Here is a 19,077-nt window from a genome sequence, read left to right on the forward strand (position 1 = left end):
AATGAAAAAGCGCGCTACCTCGGCTGCTGTGCTGCTCTGGATTGCCTTTGTTTCAGCGTAACGTGTGAGATAGTCGGTTGCGACGATAACAAAGCGGCCAGTAGTACCCTTGCTGCACTCTGGCCAATGTTCGCGTGTAGCCTAAGTGACCAGAAGTCACCTCGTTGTGGCAAGCTTGAAGTACTTCCGTACGAAGAGCTGCAGGAAGGACAAGCAGATAGGGGGACCCGGTCAAAGAAAAGTTTTTTTTGTAAAGGACCTTGGCCCGTAAACAAAACGACAACAGTCCTCTTGTGAAAACTCTAAGTGGTTTCGCAGATCTTCCCTCCAAGTAATTGATTAGTTCAAGCAACTCAGGGTCGTCCCGTTGTTGTTGCGCGATGGCAGATGTATCCATAACACAAAGAAAAGTTGAGTCTTCTTCTTCGGGCGGAGCAGGTGACTCTCTCGGCGATCGAGACAAGCAGTCAGCATCCGTATGTCGTTTCCCCGACTTGTACGTGACAGTCATGTCAAACTCTTGCAGCCTTAGGCTTCAACGCGCCAGTCGTCCAGAAGGATCGTTAAGGTTTGTCAACCAACATAGTGAATGGTGGTCGCTGATAACGGTGAAGTGGCGGCCATACAAATATGGGCGAAATTTCATAACCGCCCATACCACGGCGAGACATTCTTTCTCAGTTGTGGAGTAATTAGTCTCAGTACGTGAGAGTGTTCTACTTGCATAGGCAAGCACTCTTTCTGTGTCCTCTTGCCACTGCACAAGATCAGATCCCAAGCCTTATCAAAGTGAGCAAGCACTGGAGGTGTCTGGAGACGTTGCCGCAAGTCGTTGAATGCACCTTTCTCTTCGTCGCCCCAAACAAAAGCAACGTCGTCTCTCGTCAGGCGAGTTAATGGCGACGCAATGCGCGCAATGTCTGCAATAAACCGCCGGTAATAGGCACAGAGGCCGAAGAAGCGCCTGACAGCCTTTTTATCGGATGGTACGGGAAACTGTGCTACGGCTGCAATTTTTTCAGGATCCGGCTGGACACCTGCGTGTCTGACGACGTGACCAAGAAACTGCAGTTCCTCGAAGCCAAAGTGGCACTTCTGCGGCTTCAGGGTGAGGCCGGCGGACCGTATGGACTGCAGAACCGCTTCAAGCCGTTCGAGGTGTTCTTCAAACGTTGCGGAGAACACGATGACGTCGTCGAGATATACTAAGCAGGTTTTCCACTTCAAACCCGAAAGTACAGTATCCATGAGGCGTTGGAACGTAGCAGGGGCAGAACACAAACCGAAAGGCATGACTTTAAATTCGTATAGGCCATCTGGCGTCACGAAAGCAGTTTTTTCACGGTCTCTTGTCTACTTCGATTTGCCAATATCCGCTTTTTAAGTCCATTGAAGAGAAGTAATGTGCCTGTCGAAGCCTGTCGAGTGAATCATCTATACGGGGAAGCGGGTATACGTCTTTCTTTGTCACCTTATTTAGCTTTCGGTAGTCCACACCGAAACACAAGCTGCCATCTTTTTTTCTTGACTAGAACTACAGGAGATGCCCAGGGACTTGTTGATGGTTGGATCACGTCATCTTCAAGCATTTGTGTCACTTGTTGTATGGCTTCACGTTCTCTAGGTGCCACACGATATGGATTTTGGTGAATTGGTGTTACCGTATCCTCTGTAATTATTCAGTGCTTTGTCAGAGGTGTCCGACCGACGCTGGACGTTGACGCAAAACAGTCGTTGAACTTGGCCAATAGCGTAAGAAGCCGCTCTCGTTTGTGCTCCGACAAAGCAGTGCTAACATCAAGTACAGGAGCCGAGTCTCGCGTAGGCACTTCTTCGAGTAGTGAACAGCAGCCACGAACATCCACAACGCCGTCAAAATAAGCCACAGCTGTGCCCTTGGGAAGGTGTCGTCACTCTGTGCTAAAATTTGTTAGCAACAGGTTCGTGCGCCCGTCGGTGACATGCACGATTCCTCGTGCGACAGAGATACTGTGAGTAAACAACAACGAGGTTATTTGGTCGGCAACTCCTTCGCAATGAAACGGTATGTCGCATGCTACTGAAACAAGGGCACACGATCGAGGGGGGATGACGACGTTGTCTTCTGTTAGACGAAAGCAGTTGTGTTGCGGCGATAAACAATGGACTAAACCGGAGCTCTTATAAAACGTCACCATGCGGTCCGGGATGTTAATTACGGCGCCATATTCTTTTAGGAAGTCCATTCCAATAATCAAATCTTTGCAGCATACAGGAAGGACGATGAAAGCGGCCACGAAAGAAGAATCCCCGATGTTAACTCTAGCAGTACATCTTCCAGTAGGCATCAGTAATTGGCCGCCTGCCATCCTTATGTGAGGTCCCGTCCATGGCGTCTTTACTTTCTTCAGGCGAAGGACGAGTTCCTGACTCATTATAGAGAAGTCGGCACCAGTGTCGACTAACGCTGTCACCGGTTGCCCATCCACGAAAACATCAATGTCGGCGCTCACAATTTCTTCAGTGTTTATCGCCTTCACGTCATTCTGCAGCGGGAATGTTGGGGGCTCTTTAGTGTCTTGCGGCGGGCCTGCAACCTTGCCCGCAGAGGTCACCGCCTTCAGTTTCCCCGACGGGGGCTGGGCGACCTTCGTCCTCGGAGCTCCGCAAAAGTACGTCCAGTAGATGAAGCCATTTGACGTGGAGGAGTTGGAGAGCGCGATCGACGGCCGAAATCGGACCGATCATTGGGCATGGATTCGTCACTCGGGTGCGCTATTGGGGGTCCCTGAAAAGCAGCGTCGTCGCGGCGTAGCATGGTGTCGTCATTTGCCCGTCGACCATAGTACCACGGACGAAGAGGTCGAAATGATGTGTCACGATGCCAGCAATGATGCGAAATATGGCCGGCGCCTCCGCTGTGAAAACAGAGTGGGCGCCTATCGACAGTGCGCCATACGTCGGTTCTCCGAAGTTGCGGCCGTCCCGTAGCGTCGTTTTGCGGCGGTGACCAAGACGCGGCGAACGACGGCTGGCGGTATGACTGAAGCGGCATAACGGCTGCGCGCCTCGAAGCCTCCTCTTGCGGCGACGACCAAGGAGCGGCTTTCGGAGGCTGTTGGTACGGTGATGTGGTTGCAACCGGTGGTGGACATCGGACAGCAGCGGCGTAACTCAGGGGTCGCTGGTGGTCTTGAAGATCGGTTACCGGGAACGCCTGCCGGATTTCATCACGCACGACTTCGGCGATTGACGCGACGGGTCTATCTAGTGTCGGTGTCAGGATCTTTTGAATTTCCTCTCTGATGAGCTCTCTGACCAACTCACGCAAGGAGTTCTGATACTCGGTAGTCACTGCGGCGGCATTGATTGTAGTGCTGGTGGACAGTCGATCGTATTGCCTGCATCTTTGTTGAAGGGCCCGCTCAATAGCCGTAGCCTCTTTGATAAACTAAGTAACAGTGACTGGCGGATTGCGCACAAGCCCCGCGAACAACTGCTCTTTTACACCTCGCATGAGGTAGCGCAACTTCCTATCTTCGGTTATGTTCAGGTCGGGTCTACGAAAGAGGCGGGCCATGTCTTCGGCGAACATTGTGACCGACTCATTAGGTTGTTGCACGCGTAGCTCCATCATTTGCTGGGCGCGGTCGCGTCGGTCGGCACTCGCAAATGTATCACTGATCTTCTGCCAAAAGTCATGCCAGCTCGTGAGGCTGCCTTCGCGGTTCTCGAACCAAGCACGGCCACTGTCGTCAAGGGCGAAATAGACGTGGGAGAGCTTTTGCTGCTCGGTCCACTGATTAATCTGTGCGACGCGTTCATACTTGTCCAGCCAGTCTTCAATGTCTTCGAAGACTGCTCCGCGATAGCGATGGGGAACCAGCGGATGCAGAACGGTTACCTGTTGTGGACTGGGAAACCGACTGCTTTGGGGTGCTTGTGTTGGACTGGTTTCGGTCATTGCGAAATGTGTGCAGCTCCTGGAGAGAGGTGGTTGAAGAGCGGAGAACTCCGGGGCAAGGCCTAGCAGTGGACGACTAAAGCGATGCACCGGTGTCGTAACTGGCGATAGTGCGTCCGGGCTAGATGAACGACTCCCAGAAGGACTCCGACGCATCAGACGCGGTCAGTAACCCGCACCTCCACCAGTGTCGCGGTACAATGCGGGCAGAACACAGGGAGACGTTCTTCATGAACAACAGGACAGTCTGTTCAAAAACAAACAGAGCAGAGACACGTCTTCTTCGTCATCAACCAATCTCACTCTGACCCACTATAGGCGGAGTCCGTTAGTGCTCCCATCGTCGTCGTCTGCATAGAATACACGCGTCAATATATTGGTTGCTTCTGGCTCGGCCAGAATCAGAATCAGTTTATTCATTTCAGTAATGCGACAAGAATTAGAAGGGATGCATACATATAAAGAGAGCCTGTACTTAAAAACTGAATTGGCCTCCTGTGCATAATGACAATAATTCTTTAAACACGGTAGCTATGACCACATATGAACTATAAAATGCTCTAAAAGGTCATAACATACAAATGACCAAAATGCTGTGTATGGATTTGAATAAATTGTGAAATGTGACAAACTACAATAGTACGCCTTTTTTTCCAGAAACTGAAAGAACATCAACAGAAAAATTCATGAAAAGAAACAAAGGCGTGACGAATTAACTCTGTCTCTACCAGGGGGAAAATGGCCGTCATTTGTAGGTTACACTAGAATTTTTTTTTCTGATGAAACCATTGCGCACAATTTTATGCAATACATGAAAGCAAAGCAGAATGAATCTGCCTTTCAGGCATACAACATTTATGAACGAGATTTATGTCACTAACAAATGTAGATTGCCAAAAACAAGATTGTAGAATACAATTAAACAAAACTTGTAAAGCTACCCTTGTACCCAAAAAGGAAAATGCAAAAATAAATTTAGAAATATATCAAATGTTTCACCACTATCTGCGAAAAAATGAAAACTTCTTGAAAGCTACTTGCGCTAGAAAAGTTTGAGCTGCAAGCTCTACAATTGAGTATGCTATGCAGCAAAGCAGATCCTTGATGCGAAACGTAGGGTAACGTCGCAAGTCTTGCAGTAAGCTCCTTTTTTCTGCAGTGTTTTGCTGTCCTAACATTTCTTGCAGTTTCAGTACGTCTCCATGTTAGCTGGCCAGTGCTGAGTGGCTTCAATTGGTGGAGGAGCACTGACTAGGGATGCACCCTCACGTTCAGGGTGGACTTCCGTTGTTGTTGCTCTCAGAATCAAAGTCAAATGAAAAGGCAACTTTCTCTTACTCACTGTTGTAGGAGCCACCATAAGATCAGCTGCAGACACACCGGAATCATAAGTTCTGCAATGTCTTTAAGTGCGCTCACCGCTTCCGTAGGCAGCCTCTCAACCGCTTTCAACCCCAACAAGCATGCACACGTCTTCAGAGCCAGTTCAAAATTCGCCACCAAGTGGGGAAAAACAACTCCATAAGAAATGAAAGTTTGGTTCTCCTACTATGCGTCAGATGGCGCAGTGTGCCTGGGAGTGTCATGGAAGGTCTCAAAAACAGCATTCCAAACCATTGTTAGCTGGCTAACGATGCCCAGTTGGCATGGTAGGGAAAGAGTGAAGCTATTGCACAAAAATAGATGATGCAATGCAGAAGAAAGTTCATATGAAGTAGCTAAAATAAAATGTTTTGGTTCAGTTTGAAATCTGTGAGCTTTCTGTAATTTTAGGGAAACTGGTAGTGTGTTGCAAAGGGATATGACTGGAAAATGCACTGGCTGTTTGTCGTAATTGGTCCGAACGTTTGGTAAAGTAAAGTACATAGGTACTCTGCAAATCTTGTATTGTCAGTATTAAAAAGAGATGTCTTAGGAACGATGGTTAATGGAACATTATCGTTTAATACTTTGAAACTAAAAATGCCTAGGTTATACCTAACAAGAATAGTTATGCTCAAAATATTCAATGTGATCTGCAACTTTTGAGGCTCCCATTCTTTTTTTCTATATTATGCAACATGGGGCATGATGCGACAGACGACCAAGCAACAGCCCAAAGATCCCAACCGTTGGACTATTATTAACTCTTTCAGTGTTGGGTTTTTTTCAGAGATGGCAGCTCCAGCATCCGTTCTTTTTTTTTTTTCACGGATGTTATATAACAAACAAAATGGTTTATTTTTGATTATGCAGAAGGGAAAAAAAATGACACGGATAATGGCAAATTTACTCTTAGTATGGTCCTCAAGTTCCTACCTTCATTTTGCATCTTCTACATAGTTTCATTCTGGTGCTTCTGCAATAGCGCTGTTTAACAAGGTAAAAAAGATACTCTAAATATATGACAGGTGGCAGAAACCTTCAAGAGTGGTGGTCTTGCACTACAATGTGAATATTTGGACAGAGAATCGTCGCGGTAGCAGTGCCCAAAGTCCGGGAGCCACCCTTCCCATCTGCCGATGCGCATATCACGTGGTGCGACCACACCCACGTATGGACATGTTCTGTAGCACACTAACGAAAATCCAGATTGAGAAAGCCCAGAGAGAGGAGAAAATATGGTTCTAGAAATATACAACAGATGGTGGAACTACATTGAAGCTCGCCAACTTGGTGTTACTGCACACATCTGACTGGAGAAAGGGGAGAACGTACGGATACGTCAGTGACACGGCAGGGCAGAAACCCAGAAACAGTACGGGTACGTCAGTGACACTTAAAAGGGTTAAAAGGATGCTAAAGATAAACACTAAATCAGTTAGAGTGGTAAGGTATCCTTCAGTTAACTCTGTTTTGCTTAATTTCACGGTAAAAGGTTTATTAATAGAAGAGAAAAGGAAAGCTCAAGTTAAATTTTTGGTGAAACTTGAAGCACGTTTGGTGTTTAGTGTCACCACGTTGGTGTGACGTTGACGATTTTAGAGCACTTTCATGTGTTTGAGCTGTTTTGGTGCAGTAAGAGTTCATAAAACTTGCTAAGCTCAGTCGTTGACTGTACTTCATCCTGAGCATAACAAAAATAATGAGGCCCAATGCATTCGCTGTCGGTATACACGACGTTATCGGAAAGATAGTGTGAGAACTTCAAGGCGACATCACCGCCCGTCATTTCCTGGCTTACCAAGCCTCTTCTCGTGGCACAAGTGGATTTTTTGGTATTGTAAAAGGGTAATTTACTGATACAGTGAAACGTCATTAAACCGTAGTTAGCCGGAGCTCGGAAAAAGTACGTACTAAACGGTAGTACTGCTTAACCGAAATAGCATGAGATCGCCCACTTACCTGTCAAAAACAGAACTCAGAGAGAGTGCGATGGAAAGGAAAAAAACATGTAGTATTTATTTACTTCGCGCGACACACGTGTTATTTTTGTTTGATGCCGCGGCGGCCTAGCAGCGACGACAGCGGCCTCAAACTTGCAGCCAGCCCCCTCTTCTTGGCAAACACTCGCATGGCAGATTCCTCGTTGGCGTTGCATATTCTCCGTGCACAGGCGCAGTACCGCTGCAGAACGCGCGGGGCACCGTTTCATTGCGGGGTGCTGTTCTCGTCGCGACAATTGCATTCACGAGGCTGACGTGCAGCTTCTGCCACTGTCGATCCTGAATTCCCCGTGCTGTCGCTTTCTGTGTCGTCCTTATCACTGTCTCTAGGTGACACTTTGGCAACAACAAAGGCAACAATGGCGAAAAGTCAAACCTCATGGCCGACATCTCTTCGTGGTCGCAGCAGCGTTGCCGAGCAACTTCTTCGCATTCCAGATGCCACACACCATAGTCAACAGTAGACCCATGTCGCGTGCCAGCACCGACATTTCGTGTCACATTCAATAGTATGAACAATGTCTAATTTTTCTTCTATGCTGACCACCCGGCGTCTTTTTTTATCCGAGTTTCGGCATGACACGAGTTCTGACTTGCATGACGCCACAATGCTCTCTGGCACGGCGCCGAATGATGTTGATGTTGATGAGGCTTCACGTACAAATGCACAGGGCGCTTGGAGGCCATTGTGCTGATGTCTGAGGCTTGTTGTTCTGCCGGGCTGCCCGATAGAGACGACGCACCGCCGTGTTTGCGCGACGAAAAGTGGAAACACTATGTGTTAACCGATATGTATGCAATAAGCTGGTATGGTTTATGCGGATAGAAAACACAATATGTTCAATGGCCGCTGAGTCGGGGATTTGACTTTACTACTTTTAAAATGAAAGTACTGTTTAAGCGGGTACGGTTTAACGAGGTTTTACTGTACAGCTCAAGTAACGTTTCTCTATAGTTTCTCTCCAGTGACTATGAATTACCTTTAGGCCACAGCTTGCACAAGCATACTTACCCCTCCACATCTTCCAGGAAATGGGGAAGCACAGTTGTTAGCACGTCTCGCCCGTGTCCAGTCTTTGCTATTTTGTTGCTTTTGGGCATCCTTGTCAGACAGCAACTTCGGTGGGTCGCCATTGGTGCGCTCCAGAAAAAAGAAAACGGAGAGCAAGAGGCAGGGCGTTGTCATAGTCCCCACCAGAGCTGAGGAAAACCCACGAGTTGAAGGGAAATGGGAAGAGTAAACATTGCACTTTGTTCATATTAGGTTATTTTCTAAAATTTATCTAGAAATGTATTCACTGAAAGCAGCATGCTTATTCCGAAATTGTGTTAGACAGATTAGAAGAAAACGTGTTTCAGGAGCCCTTCAACACCAGGTTTTAGCTGTTTAATAATATGATTAGTTGCTTTCATGTCCAATTAAATTAAATACATATACCCTATTTATTCGAATCTAGGCCGATAATTTTTTTCAAACAATCATATTCCAAACTCTAGGGCCGGCTTAGATTCGAGGATTTTAAATAGCGCGCCAGTTTTTCATTGAAACTGCTAAATATGGTGCATAGCTAGCGCCATCTAGAAAAGTCAGTATCGCAGCCGCTACTAGCCGTGCCAGTAGCCAACCGTACACAAGCGAGGTCGCCATTTTAACCTGTGTCGTGTCGGCCGTATCGGTGTGCGGCGTGGTGTTATCGCGATGGCACCAAGCAAGAGATGCCACTACACTGCCGCTTTCAAGCGAAAAGTTGTGATAGCTGCAGAAGCATCGTCGAACCTTCAAGCCGGGCGGGACTTCGGCGTCGATGAGAAAAACGTCAGTCGTTGGAGGGGACAACGACATCAGCTTATTGCGTGCGCCGCAACGAGGATGACATTTAGTGGACCAAAGAAAGGCCTTCACCAAGAAGTAGAGACAGTTTTGGCCGACTTTGTTCAGACACAGAGAGCAGCTGCCCTTCCAGTGACAACAGAAGTGCTCCAAGTGAAAGCTAGGGAACTTTCGAGGGAGCGACGCCTAATGCCAAAGGATTTCAAAGCCAGCCAGGGCTGGCTTCAGAAATTCATGAAGTGCTTTGGCTTCAGCCTCCGGCGTCGCACTTCAATCACCCAGAAGCTGCCAAGCGATTTTGAAGAAAAGCTGATAGCTTTTCAGCGCTACGTGCTGCAAAAGAGAGAAGCGGCAGGCTACAACCTTGGGCAAATCGGCAACGCTGGCCAGACGGCTGTGTATTTTGATATGCCAGTGGCGTACACCATGAATGAAAAGGGTGCCAAGAAGGTGAAGGTGTGCTCTGTGGGCTACGAGAAGCAGCGTGCAATTGTGAAGCGGTGCTGCACAGCTGATGGACATAAACTCCCTCCTTATATGATATTTAAAAGGAAGACACTGCCTGCTCGAGAAACTTTCCCAAGAAATGTCGTTGTGCGGGCAAATGAGAATGGGTGGCTGACAGGTGCGATGGTGGAAGAATGGGTTAAGATTGTGCGGCGATGGCGTCCAGGAGCCCTTTTGACAAAGAACTCGCACCTTGTCATCGACTCTTACCGTGGGCACTTGACCGACAATGTGAAGGCTGCGCTCGCCCAAGCGAACATGGATCTCGCTGTCATACCGGGTGGCATGACAGGCCAATTGCAGCCACTTGATGTCTGCATCAACAAACCTTTCAAGGATCATCTGCGGAAATATTACAGACTGGTTGACTGACGAAGACCACATGCTAATGGCAGCGGGTTGCATCAAATGTGTATCGCTGTCGCAGCTGGTGGGCTGGATAGCTGCAGCATGGGACAACATCCCAGGTACTTGGATCGTGTGCGTCTTTAAAAAGTGCAGCATATCTAATGTGCTTGACGGTACCGAAGATAGTGCACTGTTTGAAGGTGACAGTGACAAGGAACACAGTGACGAGTCTGTCAGCGATGACGACGTTGAATGAGCTCTGCACGTTCAGATTCAATAAATGCTGTTTGCATTTTGTGAACGGTGTCCATGCTCTTTTTGTTCGGCCTACATTCGAGGTAATATATTTTGTTTTGTTGGCTTCGGACTTTAGGGGGTCGACTTAGAATCGGGGTCGGCCTAGATTTGAGTAAATACGGTAATTGGAGCTAACCATAGGGCATTCTTGATCTGTGCTAATGAGATTTTATTTGCACTGTAAAACATTATTGCTCTTACAGTTTAAAAAATTGACAACAAATATTGCTGGAAAGTGGGCCCTTTCTATACCTATATTAGGTTTGAAGATAGCATCCCTATTATTAGGGGCCCCTTCTTAACATTCGTTAGGGTAAAACAAGTGTGTAGCCTTCTTCAGGTTAGGAAGAACTTGGCTATATGAACTCATCCGGGAACACCATGCATAACAGAAAGCCAGCATGCAGAATGCTACCAAAGAAAGCTCCGTACATTAACCTTTAAGGGACGACTTCAGCTTGTCATGAGTAATCATCGCCTTTTTGCATCTGATGAAATCATCTCGTCATGGGTACTTTGCTTCTTTTTAAATAGCTTTTGATGAACAGAGGCTGTCAAAAAATGTTTTTCCATTTACAACAAAGATGGCAGTAGCCGTTTTCAATTCTGCGCTTTTATTGAATACAACTTTGCTCACACTAAATGGCAGCAGGCATTCCTTGCGTGCTCAGGTTTCCCTGTTTGAATGAGACTTTCCCGCACTTTTAAACAAACATGGCATCATCCATGCAGTGCTTTAATGCAGTAGATTGCTATCCGTCAGACGATGATAGCGAAAGTGATGAGGATGTCGACTTCGTGTTTCATTCTTCAAGTGAAGAAGACAGTTACGACACTTTAGACGACAGCGAGCAAGAACTTTTCGCCGGGCTGATCCGCAACCCCCCAAAGACCATAGCTGAGTTTTTAGCAGAGGCAATGACGATTAAGACAATGCTGGAAATGCACACCCACCAATACAAGCGCCAAGTGCTTTCGCCAAAGAGCGAAATTCAAGCATTAGGCTCCGACAAGCTCCGAGAGACCATTAGAACTGTCGCACATGAAGGATGTTCATGTGCAGGATGTTCCATACGACGTAACCTCAAGTAGCATCCATTGCTGACATCGTTTGAGAGGAGGTTCAGCAGTCACTTGGAGTCCCCAAATTACTATGGCCTCAACTGGAAGCAATGACCTGCCCTGCCATAGCCCACTGTCATGCTCCCCTCTGTGCCCACATCAGAGCCCGGTAGTGCCGCAATTCCGTCGTTCGCCGCCATAGCCGCAAGCTGGAAATACATCATTAACAGTGCTTACCACATGCTTGGATACATTCGGCACAACGTTTTCAGGTCACCTGTGTCCATAAAACTGTATATATAAATACTTATCAGGGAAAAACTTGAATATGCTTCCTGGTTTGGGATCCATGTCACTCTGATTTAATCCACTCACTTGCAATGGTTCAGAGTTATTCTGGTCGTTTTATACTGTCCAGTTACGATCGGTCTGCTAGCATATCTCTAATGAAGTTTTGCCTTAATCTAACAGTTTTAGTACACCACCATAAATTATCTCATTTAAGCCTGTTTCATAAGTGATACTGATTCACGTAAGCAGCTAATAATTCCCCTGCAGTACATTTTACATAGACTAGATCACAGTTATAACGCCGGTGTACCGCACTGTCAGGCTATACTTCATTTTCTAATTCTTGTATACCATGCACATCATATTAGGAGAATCACCTCCCCACATCAATTACAACTATTCTAGACCACCACGCAGTCTTGAATGCCTTAGCTAACATTATACAGCAAGGAAGTAGTCGTTTGATGTTTTATCTTGTATTTGTGGACTTCTGTGCATTAATGAAACATTGCTGTGGATATATAGCACAGCGCTGAGTCTGAAGTAATCTGTGATAAGGATAATGTTATCTTGGAAGATAAGGTCACCTTCTTCGTCACACAAAGTCACACCAGCACAGCGAGCAGCAAACGCCGCAGCGCAAGGGAAATGTACCATTGGCATCAAAAGTTTGTAGACTACAGGCTGTGAGGAAACATTGAATTTCATAGAAGTTTGTGGTCACAGCCAGTAAAACTGTGCAACATTATGTTATTGGCATATCACCACTACAAAGTGGAAATACGAATACACCAGGCTGCATGTCCAGAGAGCAGAAATATCTTTTTCTCAGGCCAGGCTGTCCATAACCTTTCAATGCCGAGTGTACTCGGCTGCAGCAAAGGCAGCCTTTGGTACTTCCGACACATATAGAGCTGTCAAAGTTATCACAGAACAAGGGTCATTTTAGAAAACTGTAAGAGGCCTTTGTCTTCTCATGCACTTGATTAAGCTGCGGGGGATGACGTTCAATGCTTTGCTTCCTTGCGAGCTTCTTCGTCCTGTATGACAATGTGCCTCATCCAGTGTCCAAGTGATTACAGCCACAGTTTGCATGTTTGCAGGCAACAATGTGTACGGTGAGGACGTGCGGCATAGACTGCAGGCAATGGGTCGCACAAAGGAACGCGAGAGCTACATTCTCATGGACCTGATCCAGCCACCCGTCACCAAAAACTACATTGTGCGGCCAGGTGGCGAAGTCAGCATGTGCAACGTCGTCAGTGAACTTGGCATCTTCGGTGTCATCCTCGGGTAAATGCCATGCACCTGCGCAGCAGGGAGATTGGTCTCTTGTTCTTGAGCCATCCTCAGGTTTTACTTGCGCCAAGGAACGCAGCTTTACTAACTCGAAATTCTCGTTTTACTTTTAGTCATGGTGCCTGAATAGACATACTTTCATCATGCCCTTGTCAGTGTGATGCTGTTTCGCATCCCATGGCTATATATTTCATGTTAATTCACTCCTTTATGAATTTGCTTATTTGTTTATTTATTAAATTTTCACCAGTAAGCCTTGCAACATTTGTTAAACAAAAAGATAAAGGTCTGTCTCCTGAATGAATAGGAGGATTCAGTAAAGACAACAGTGAGTCCAGGCATGGAAAGGTGACCACTTGCATTGCAGTAATTCGGTGTGGTGTGCACACATCAGATCATCCATCCCCATCTGCTGTAGCAGTTACCGTGACATGCATGCCTGTGCTGTGAGAGCTACCTCAATTTCTCACGCCCATGATGCCCGAAACGTGTACATGGCTGCTCCTAAATGTGACTTATATAGTTAAAAATATATAATGATAATACAGTTGTCTTGATAATTTCTGCACATTTTTCCTTACTTTATCGTTCCGATACCGAGCTGGCATTCTTTTTAGCTCTTCATTTTCCCATCATACTGAGCCTGTATACTGTGCTCGCAATGCAGTTTCACTTAGACGGACAACAGCAGCTCCTGTTCTGTAGGCGTCATCAGCGATGACAATTGATAGAACAATGGAAGCTTAGAATCGAAGTTTAGAAAGCGCAGATACAGCGTAGCATATGGGGGTGGTGCTTTTGTGACGGCGATCATTTGCTATTTTGCTGTAAGGTATGCATCGCTGAATGGCCAATTTTGTTGGCACACAGCTTTTCATGCATGATGGTGACAGACTGCAAGAACTGTCATGATGTGCACCATTTGAGTGCACTAAGAACTCCATGTGGTCAAAATTAATCCAGAACTTTCCACTAAGGCAATATTTATAATTATAGCACCTTGTGTTGCCTTAGGGCATTAAAGGTACACTAAAGAAAAACATTTTTCGGTACAATCTGAACAAGTACTATTCAATAAAAATTCTGTGTTCATTAATTTCATGACTATAGGTTGATTATTGGAAGAGAAAATGAAGGTCAAAGTTTCATTTTCTGAATTTTGCACTGAAACCTGAACACTGACATGTCAGTGAGGCGTCACAATTTTCAAAATATTTTTTCGTACTTGGGCCATTGTGGCTCAGTAATAGTTATTGAAACTCTCTAAGTTCAGCCTTTAGCACTTTTAGAACACAACATAGTCAATTTTTACCAATAGACAAATACAGGGTGTGTACCAACCAGGAAAACTGGGAATGTTCAGGGATTTTAAATAGTCTGAAAATACGTAGGGAAAACTCGGGGAATTTATGCTTCTGTTCGGGAAGATTAGCTGTTGCGGCAATGCTGGCCGCAGTAACAGAGAGGGATCGTAACGAATCGTCTTAGACACCTTGTCGTCTGATAGAGGAGTTGCCAGTGTACAGTCAACAACCGACTTTCCGGACGCCTGATCATTCACACAGCTTCATGGCACCACCACGTCAGAAATTTCGGAGGCAAGTACCCTTCGCCGTCCGATTTGCCGTACTTTCTGTCATGACCGCAGGTCCGAAATGGCATTAACCCCCTTAGGTACGTAGCGAATGTGCCGAGAAATTGTCGATGTATCGTAATTTTTTTCTTCATTTGGGCCTTCCGAACAATTATGGAACACTTTTCAAAAATTTATTTCGTGTAGCTTACATGTGACTCTCTGGGACATATGTGTTCCTATGTACCTTAAGGGTACCGAACATTTACTTGGGCTTCTTGGCTGCTTCCACCGTGAATCTCCATGAAATAATATCTGGAGGTAGGGAAGCACAACTGAACATTGGAAATGTTGTGGCAAGTAAATGTGTGGATTTCAAGCTTCGAGTTGGCACAATTCACACACCTGCTTCCAGCGGGAGCTTTTGTTATTTGGTGTGCGTTAGCTTCTTGCCTTGCATACATTCTTATGTGCCTGTATATCTGCCGAACACTTGTGCTGAGCTCTAGGTTAAAAAAATTTCAAATAAGAAACCGTGCGACTGCTTGGCATAACTGCAGTGACAACAGAGCGGGAATAGTGGGCTGGGCAGCTCAATGTTTGGCATACCTAATGGAGGCACTGTTTACTCCATTGTCTAGGAATTCAAAGACCCTCGAAAGTAATAGTTAATTTTTTACCTTCGGTCCACTTCATAGGTTGGCTTTTATGTGTTGGCAGGATGTGGTAGCTATACACAAGGTTGACATGCAGAAAGTCCTTTGTTTCTTCCGCCGACGTTATGAAGACATTCCCATGTTGTTCCTGTGTTCAGGTGTTTTCTATTCGAAGCTGTGTGACATAATAACAACATAGCATATTTGTAGTGTTATAAGAACATCCGGTTGTTTGATGCGCTCTATTTCTCCATGTTGCACACCAGAATCGGCTGTAAATCGCTTAGTGTTGTACCTCTTCTACCATTCGATGGCCCTTTGACTACACACATAGTTTTGAGGGGCAGAAATTGCACGCTTTCTGACTGGCACACCTTCACTTCTTCTTTTCTTTTTTAGGAGTTATTCTAGCTTGTGAGTGTTCTATGTAGATTCCTGCACATCGCTGTGATCATCTTCCTCAAAAAATTGCTAATCTTCTTTGTCAAGCTCTAAAGCAGATTCCTCATTGCTGACATCAAAAGAAGTCCTATATAATCTATCTTTCCGCTACGAAAAATTTGATTTGTTTTTCAGACATTATTTTGCAAAATGTAAATTTTCGTCTAAAAGGAAACCGACCACACCTAAAAGCACAAAATATACAAATGTATTCTCTTCAACCAGCTATCGGAACATAAAAGTGCCACCCTCAAACGAGCACCGCCAAATGGTACCCAGCATTCCGTCATGGCACACTGGGACACATGTGGCCCAAAGCCTCTTTTTCTGTAAAAAAGTAGTTTCTAAGATCAAAAGTGCATTGGTCAATGCACTTCATATTTCAAACATTATCCTCCTTCATTGATTAGAAAAATCCCCAAAATAAGTGCTCCATCCGCCCACGTTGAAGAGATCTTTCATGGCACTACTCCACCAACATTTTGTCAGAGTTTTATCATAGTGCTGCTAACCGAAATAAAATGTTTTGATAACGGAAGCTCTCTAGTTTTTTGAAATTGCCACCAGTAACCTTCTAAGGACAAAACACATTTGTCGAGACCTGTTTCAATTTCGGGGACACTTGTGTCCCATGTACGTTAAGGGGTATTATAATCAAAGCCACCACTGCTACCGTTGTGATTACCTCACTGCCTGGCAACGGCGCTCTCGCACGCAGGTCCTCTGGCAGCCGTAGCCACCACCGCAGCAAATGCTAGGCCTAGCTGCTTCGACGTTCGCTATTAAGCTTCTTGCTGTTCGGTGCCGTGTTTTTCATTGAAATAATTCGCCGCTGTCAGCAATGGCACCGACTCCGCCTTTGTGGTCCTCGCGATTGGCTTTGAAGCTCGGAAAGCGCAGCGCGTTGCATAATCCTTGTTTCCGAAAGTCAGCTTCGCCTCAATACATAAATGTTACGCGGTGAAGCATAAGCTTGGGAAGGGGCAATTGTCACGGGACGCAGTATGTATTCCTTGATTATACACGCGTGCACGCGCCATCTCCTGTCACAGTACGAGCACCGATATGCCTAATAAGTGTACTGACAGGCCTCCTCGGATGTTCCTGTGGCGATTTGAGCCCTTAAGGGCAGTAAAAGACATGCATTCATTTTTTCGAACTCCCCGATCTCTTTTTTTTTTTTTTACATTTTCGCGGCCTATAGGGAGTCCGAAAAGTCGGTCGTTGACTGTACAACTGACCGAGAGGATGATTCAAATGGTCTGTGGGGCGAATGCACGACGTAACGAGAACGAGAACAGAAAGTGCCGTCACATTGAGGAATAATAGGGTAAGGAATCATGCTGCCTCTTCTTTGAAGGAGCTTGTGCTCAAGAAGCAAAGTGTTGGCTGATGCCGAGATGCAGGTGACCTTCATTCAAACCAAAATAAACCAAATAAATGCAACACTGAGGCATTGTGCACACGCTGAATCTCAGGACAGTTGAGGTTGGCTTACCAGCTGTTGAGAGAGAATCTCACTTGTGACAAAGTTTGGGCATCATGCCCATGAGCTTGCTATCAGTTCATAAAAATCGCTCATATCCCCTTAAGTCACAGCGTCCACATTTGTGGACGCGACCTACTTTTCAATTTCTGTACAGTGATACCAAGGAATAGAACACAAACATTATAAGCTTAGGTTAAATTGAACATTCTGATAACCTAAATTACATTCATTTTGCTTCTGAGGGATATGTATCATTACAGAGCACCGCAATGGTGAAGACATTACCGTATTTTACATGACGTTTCATGTGGGGCATGGCGGGTAGCAACCTCGAATTATGTTTTTTTCTTTTTTGAAATGCTTGAGGCCAATGAATAACTTGTGCATGTACTAATTCAAGCTGGCGAGTTAATCCTTTTTATGAAGAAATGTAGCACGACTGACTTTACAATATTAAAATTTTATTTACTCTAATTATGGTGACTCATCATAAAATGCTCAGTCATTCTACCACCTTGATTTGCTTTTAGTGGAATCTTAAGCACCATCTATGTTCCACACATGTATCGACAATTGACCATAATTCAAGACTGAAGAGGATATTCGAAAATATTTGTTTCTGTATGCATCTCCTTTCTATTCGTATTTGAAAATGTTCGACTTGATTTGCAATGAGTTTTACCATCTTTTTCGAAGAAATCTTATTCTATGTGCATTTTAGTAACCCCTCCCGTCTGATTTCATTTTGAATAAAATAAATGCTACTGCTTACTATTCAAACTGGATTAAGACATCCTTTTTTGAATTTTTAGCACGCTTACTAGAAAGTGGCAGCATCGGGCGACATGGTGTCAGGCAGTCGTGACATAAAACAAAGTTCTGTGTCACTCAGGGAATGTTGCATAGGCACTCAGGGAAAACCTGGAAAACTCAAGGAATTTGGAAATGTCAACTTGGTAGACACCCTGATTTAACTAGGCCTGAGCTGACACCATTAAAATGTGCGATGTTACTGCGTGCTGATATGGGAACTGCAAGGTAGCGTTGCTACCCATATTTCGCTTTTGCATCTCTTCCTTTCTATTGGGCCTCTGCTCAATTTAAGAGGGGCTTTTTCAAAAAGGATTGTGGGAGGGCAATTTACTGACAGTACTGGTCAAATAACTTAAATCTTTAATGTCCCTTTAAACCCCATTGATAGATCAGCCAACAAACCAATCACTCACTTTCTTTTTCTAATGCAGGGACCAAGATGACATCATAGAGAACTACGAGGCAGGGCACATCGTCCGTACAAAAATGACTGGCATGAGCGAAGGCGGCATCTCTGCTGGCTTTGCTTCCCTGGACAGCGTCTTTCTAGTCTGAATTATGCAATATGCTTATAATGTCGCCTCAATTTATTTTGCTGCATACACAGTGTAGCAAATATTTACATAACTACAATATTTTTTACAGATTGATTATATTTCTACCTCTGAAAGGAAAATCACTATTTTATTTCATGCGGGCTCATGGGAAATAAAAAAAAACTATTCACTCTTTGTTTTTACTTGTTATTGTTCCATCAATATGTTCGCTGTATTTAATTTCCACTTTTACTGTGAACACGTACTTAAGTATTTTGTGATCAATTGCAAACGCATATGTATATCTGGCATGAAGGCTTTCAGAATAGTAGGCACTGATGTTTTGCTACTGCATCACTTTAATAGTACATATTTTTCCAATAAAGTTAAAGTAATGTTGCTTGGTGCTGAAATCTCATATCATAGTTTCCAATATAACTGTCCACATCGTTGCACATCAGCTGTTGCATAGTGTTGAGCAACACATACGCCAATTTCATGTCACATGCTACTGACACTGTAAATGCAGCTCTAGATGCATCTCTTGTGCAGGTGCCATCAAGAGTCACAATTACATATGTATAAATTGAATTTAATCATGGTTACACCATGGGAACTGCACACTG

General features: G+C 45.1%; 1 protein-coding gene across 1 annotated transcript in view; it reads left to right on the forward strand.

The window, feature by feature from the left end:
• Positions 1 to 18,650, forward strand: part of LOC126540179 (glutathione synthetase-like) — a 75,815-nt gene extending 57,165 nt beyond the window's left edge. The window contains exons 11-12 of the mRNA XM_050186967.3: positions 12,748 to 12,937; positions 18,347 to 18,650. Coding sequence (XP_050042924.1) covers positions 12,748 to 12,937; positions 18,347 to 18,470 — 314 coding nt within the window. The 3' untranslated portion in view covers positions 18,471 to 18,650. The remainder of the gene's footprint in view (positions 1 to 12,747; positions 12,938 to 18,346) is intronic.
• The last annotated feature ends 427 nt before the right edge of the window (positions 18,651 to 19,077 follow it).

The sequence above is a fragment of the Dermacentor andersoni genome, chromosome 2 (genome assembly GCF_023375885.2).
Source record: "Dermacentor andersoni chromosome 2, qqDerAnde1_hic_scaffold, whole genome shotgun sequence".
NCBI classification, from domain to species: Eukaryota; Metazoa; Arthropoda; class Arachnida; order Ixodida; family Ixodidae; genus Dermacentor; species Dermacentor andersoni.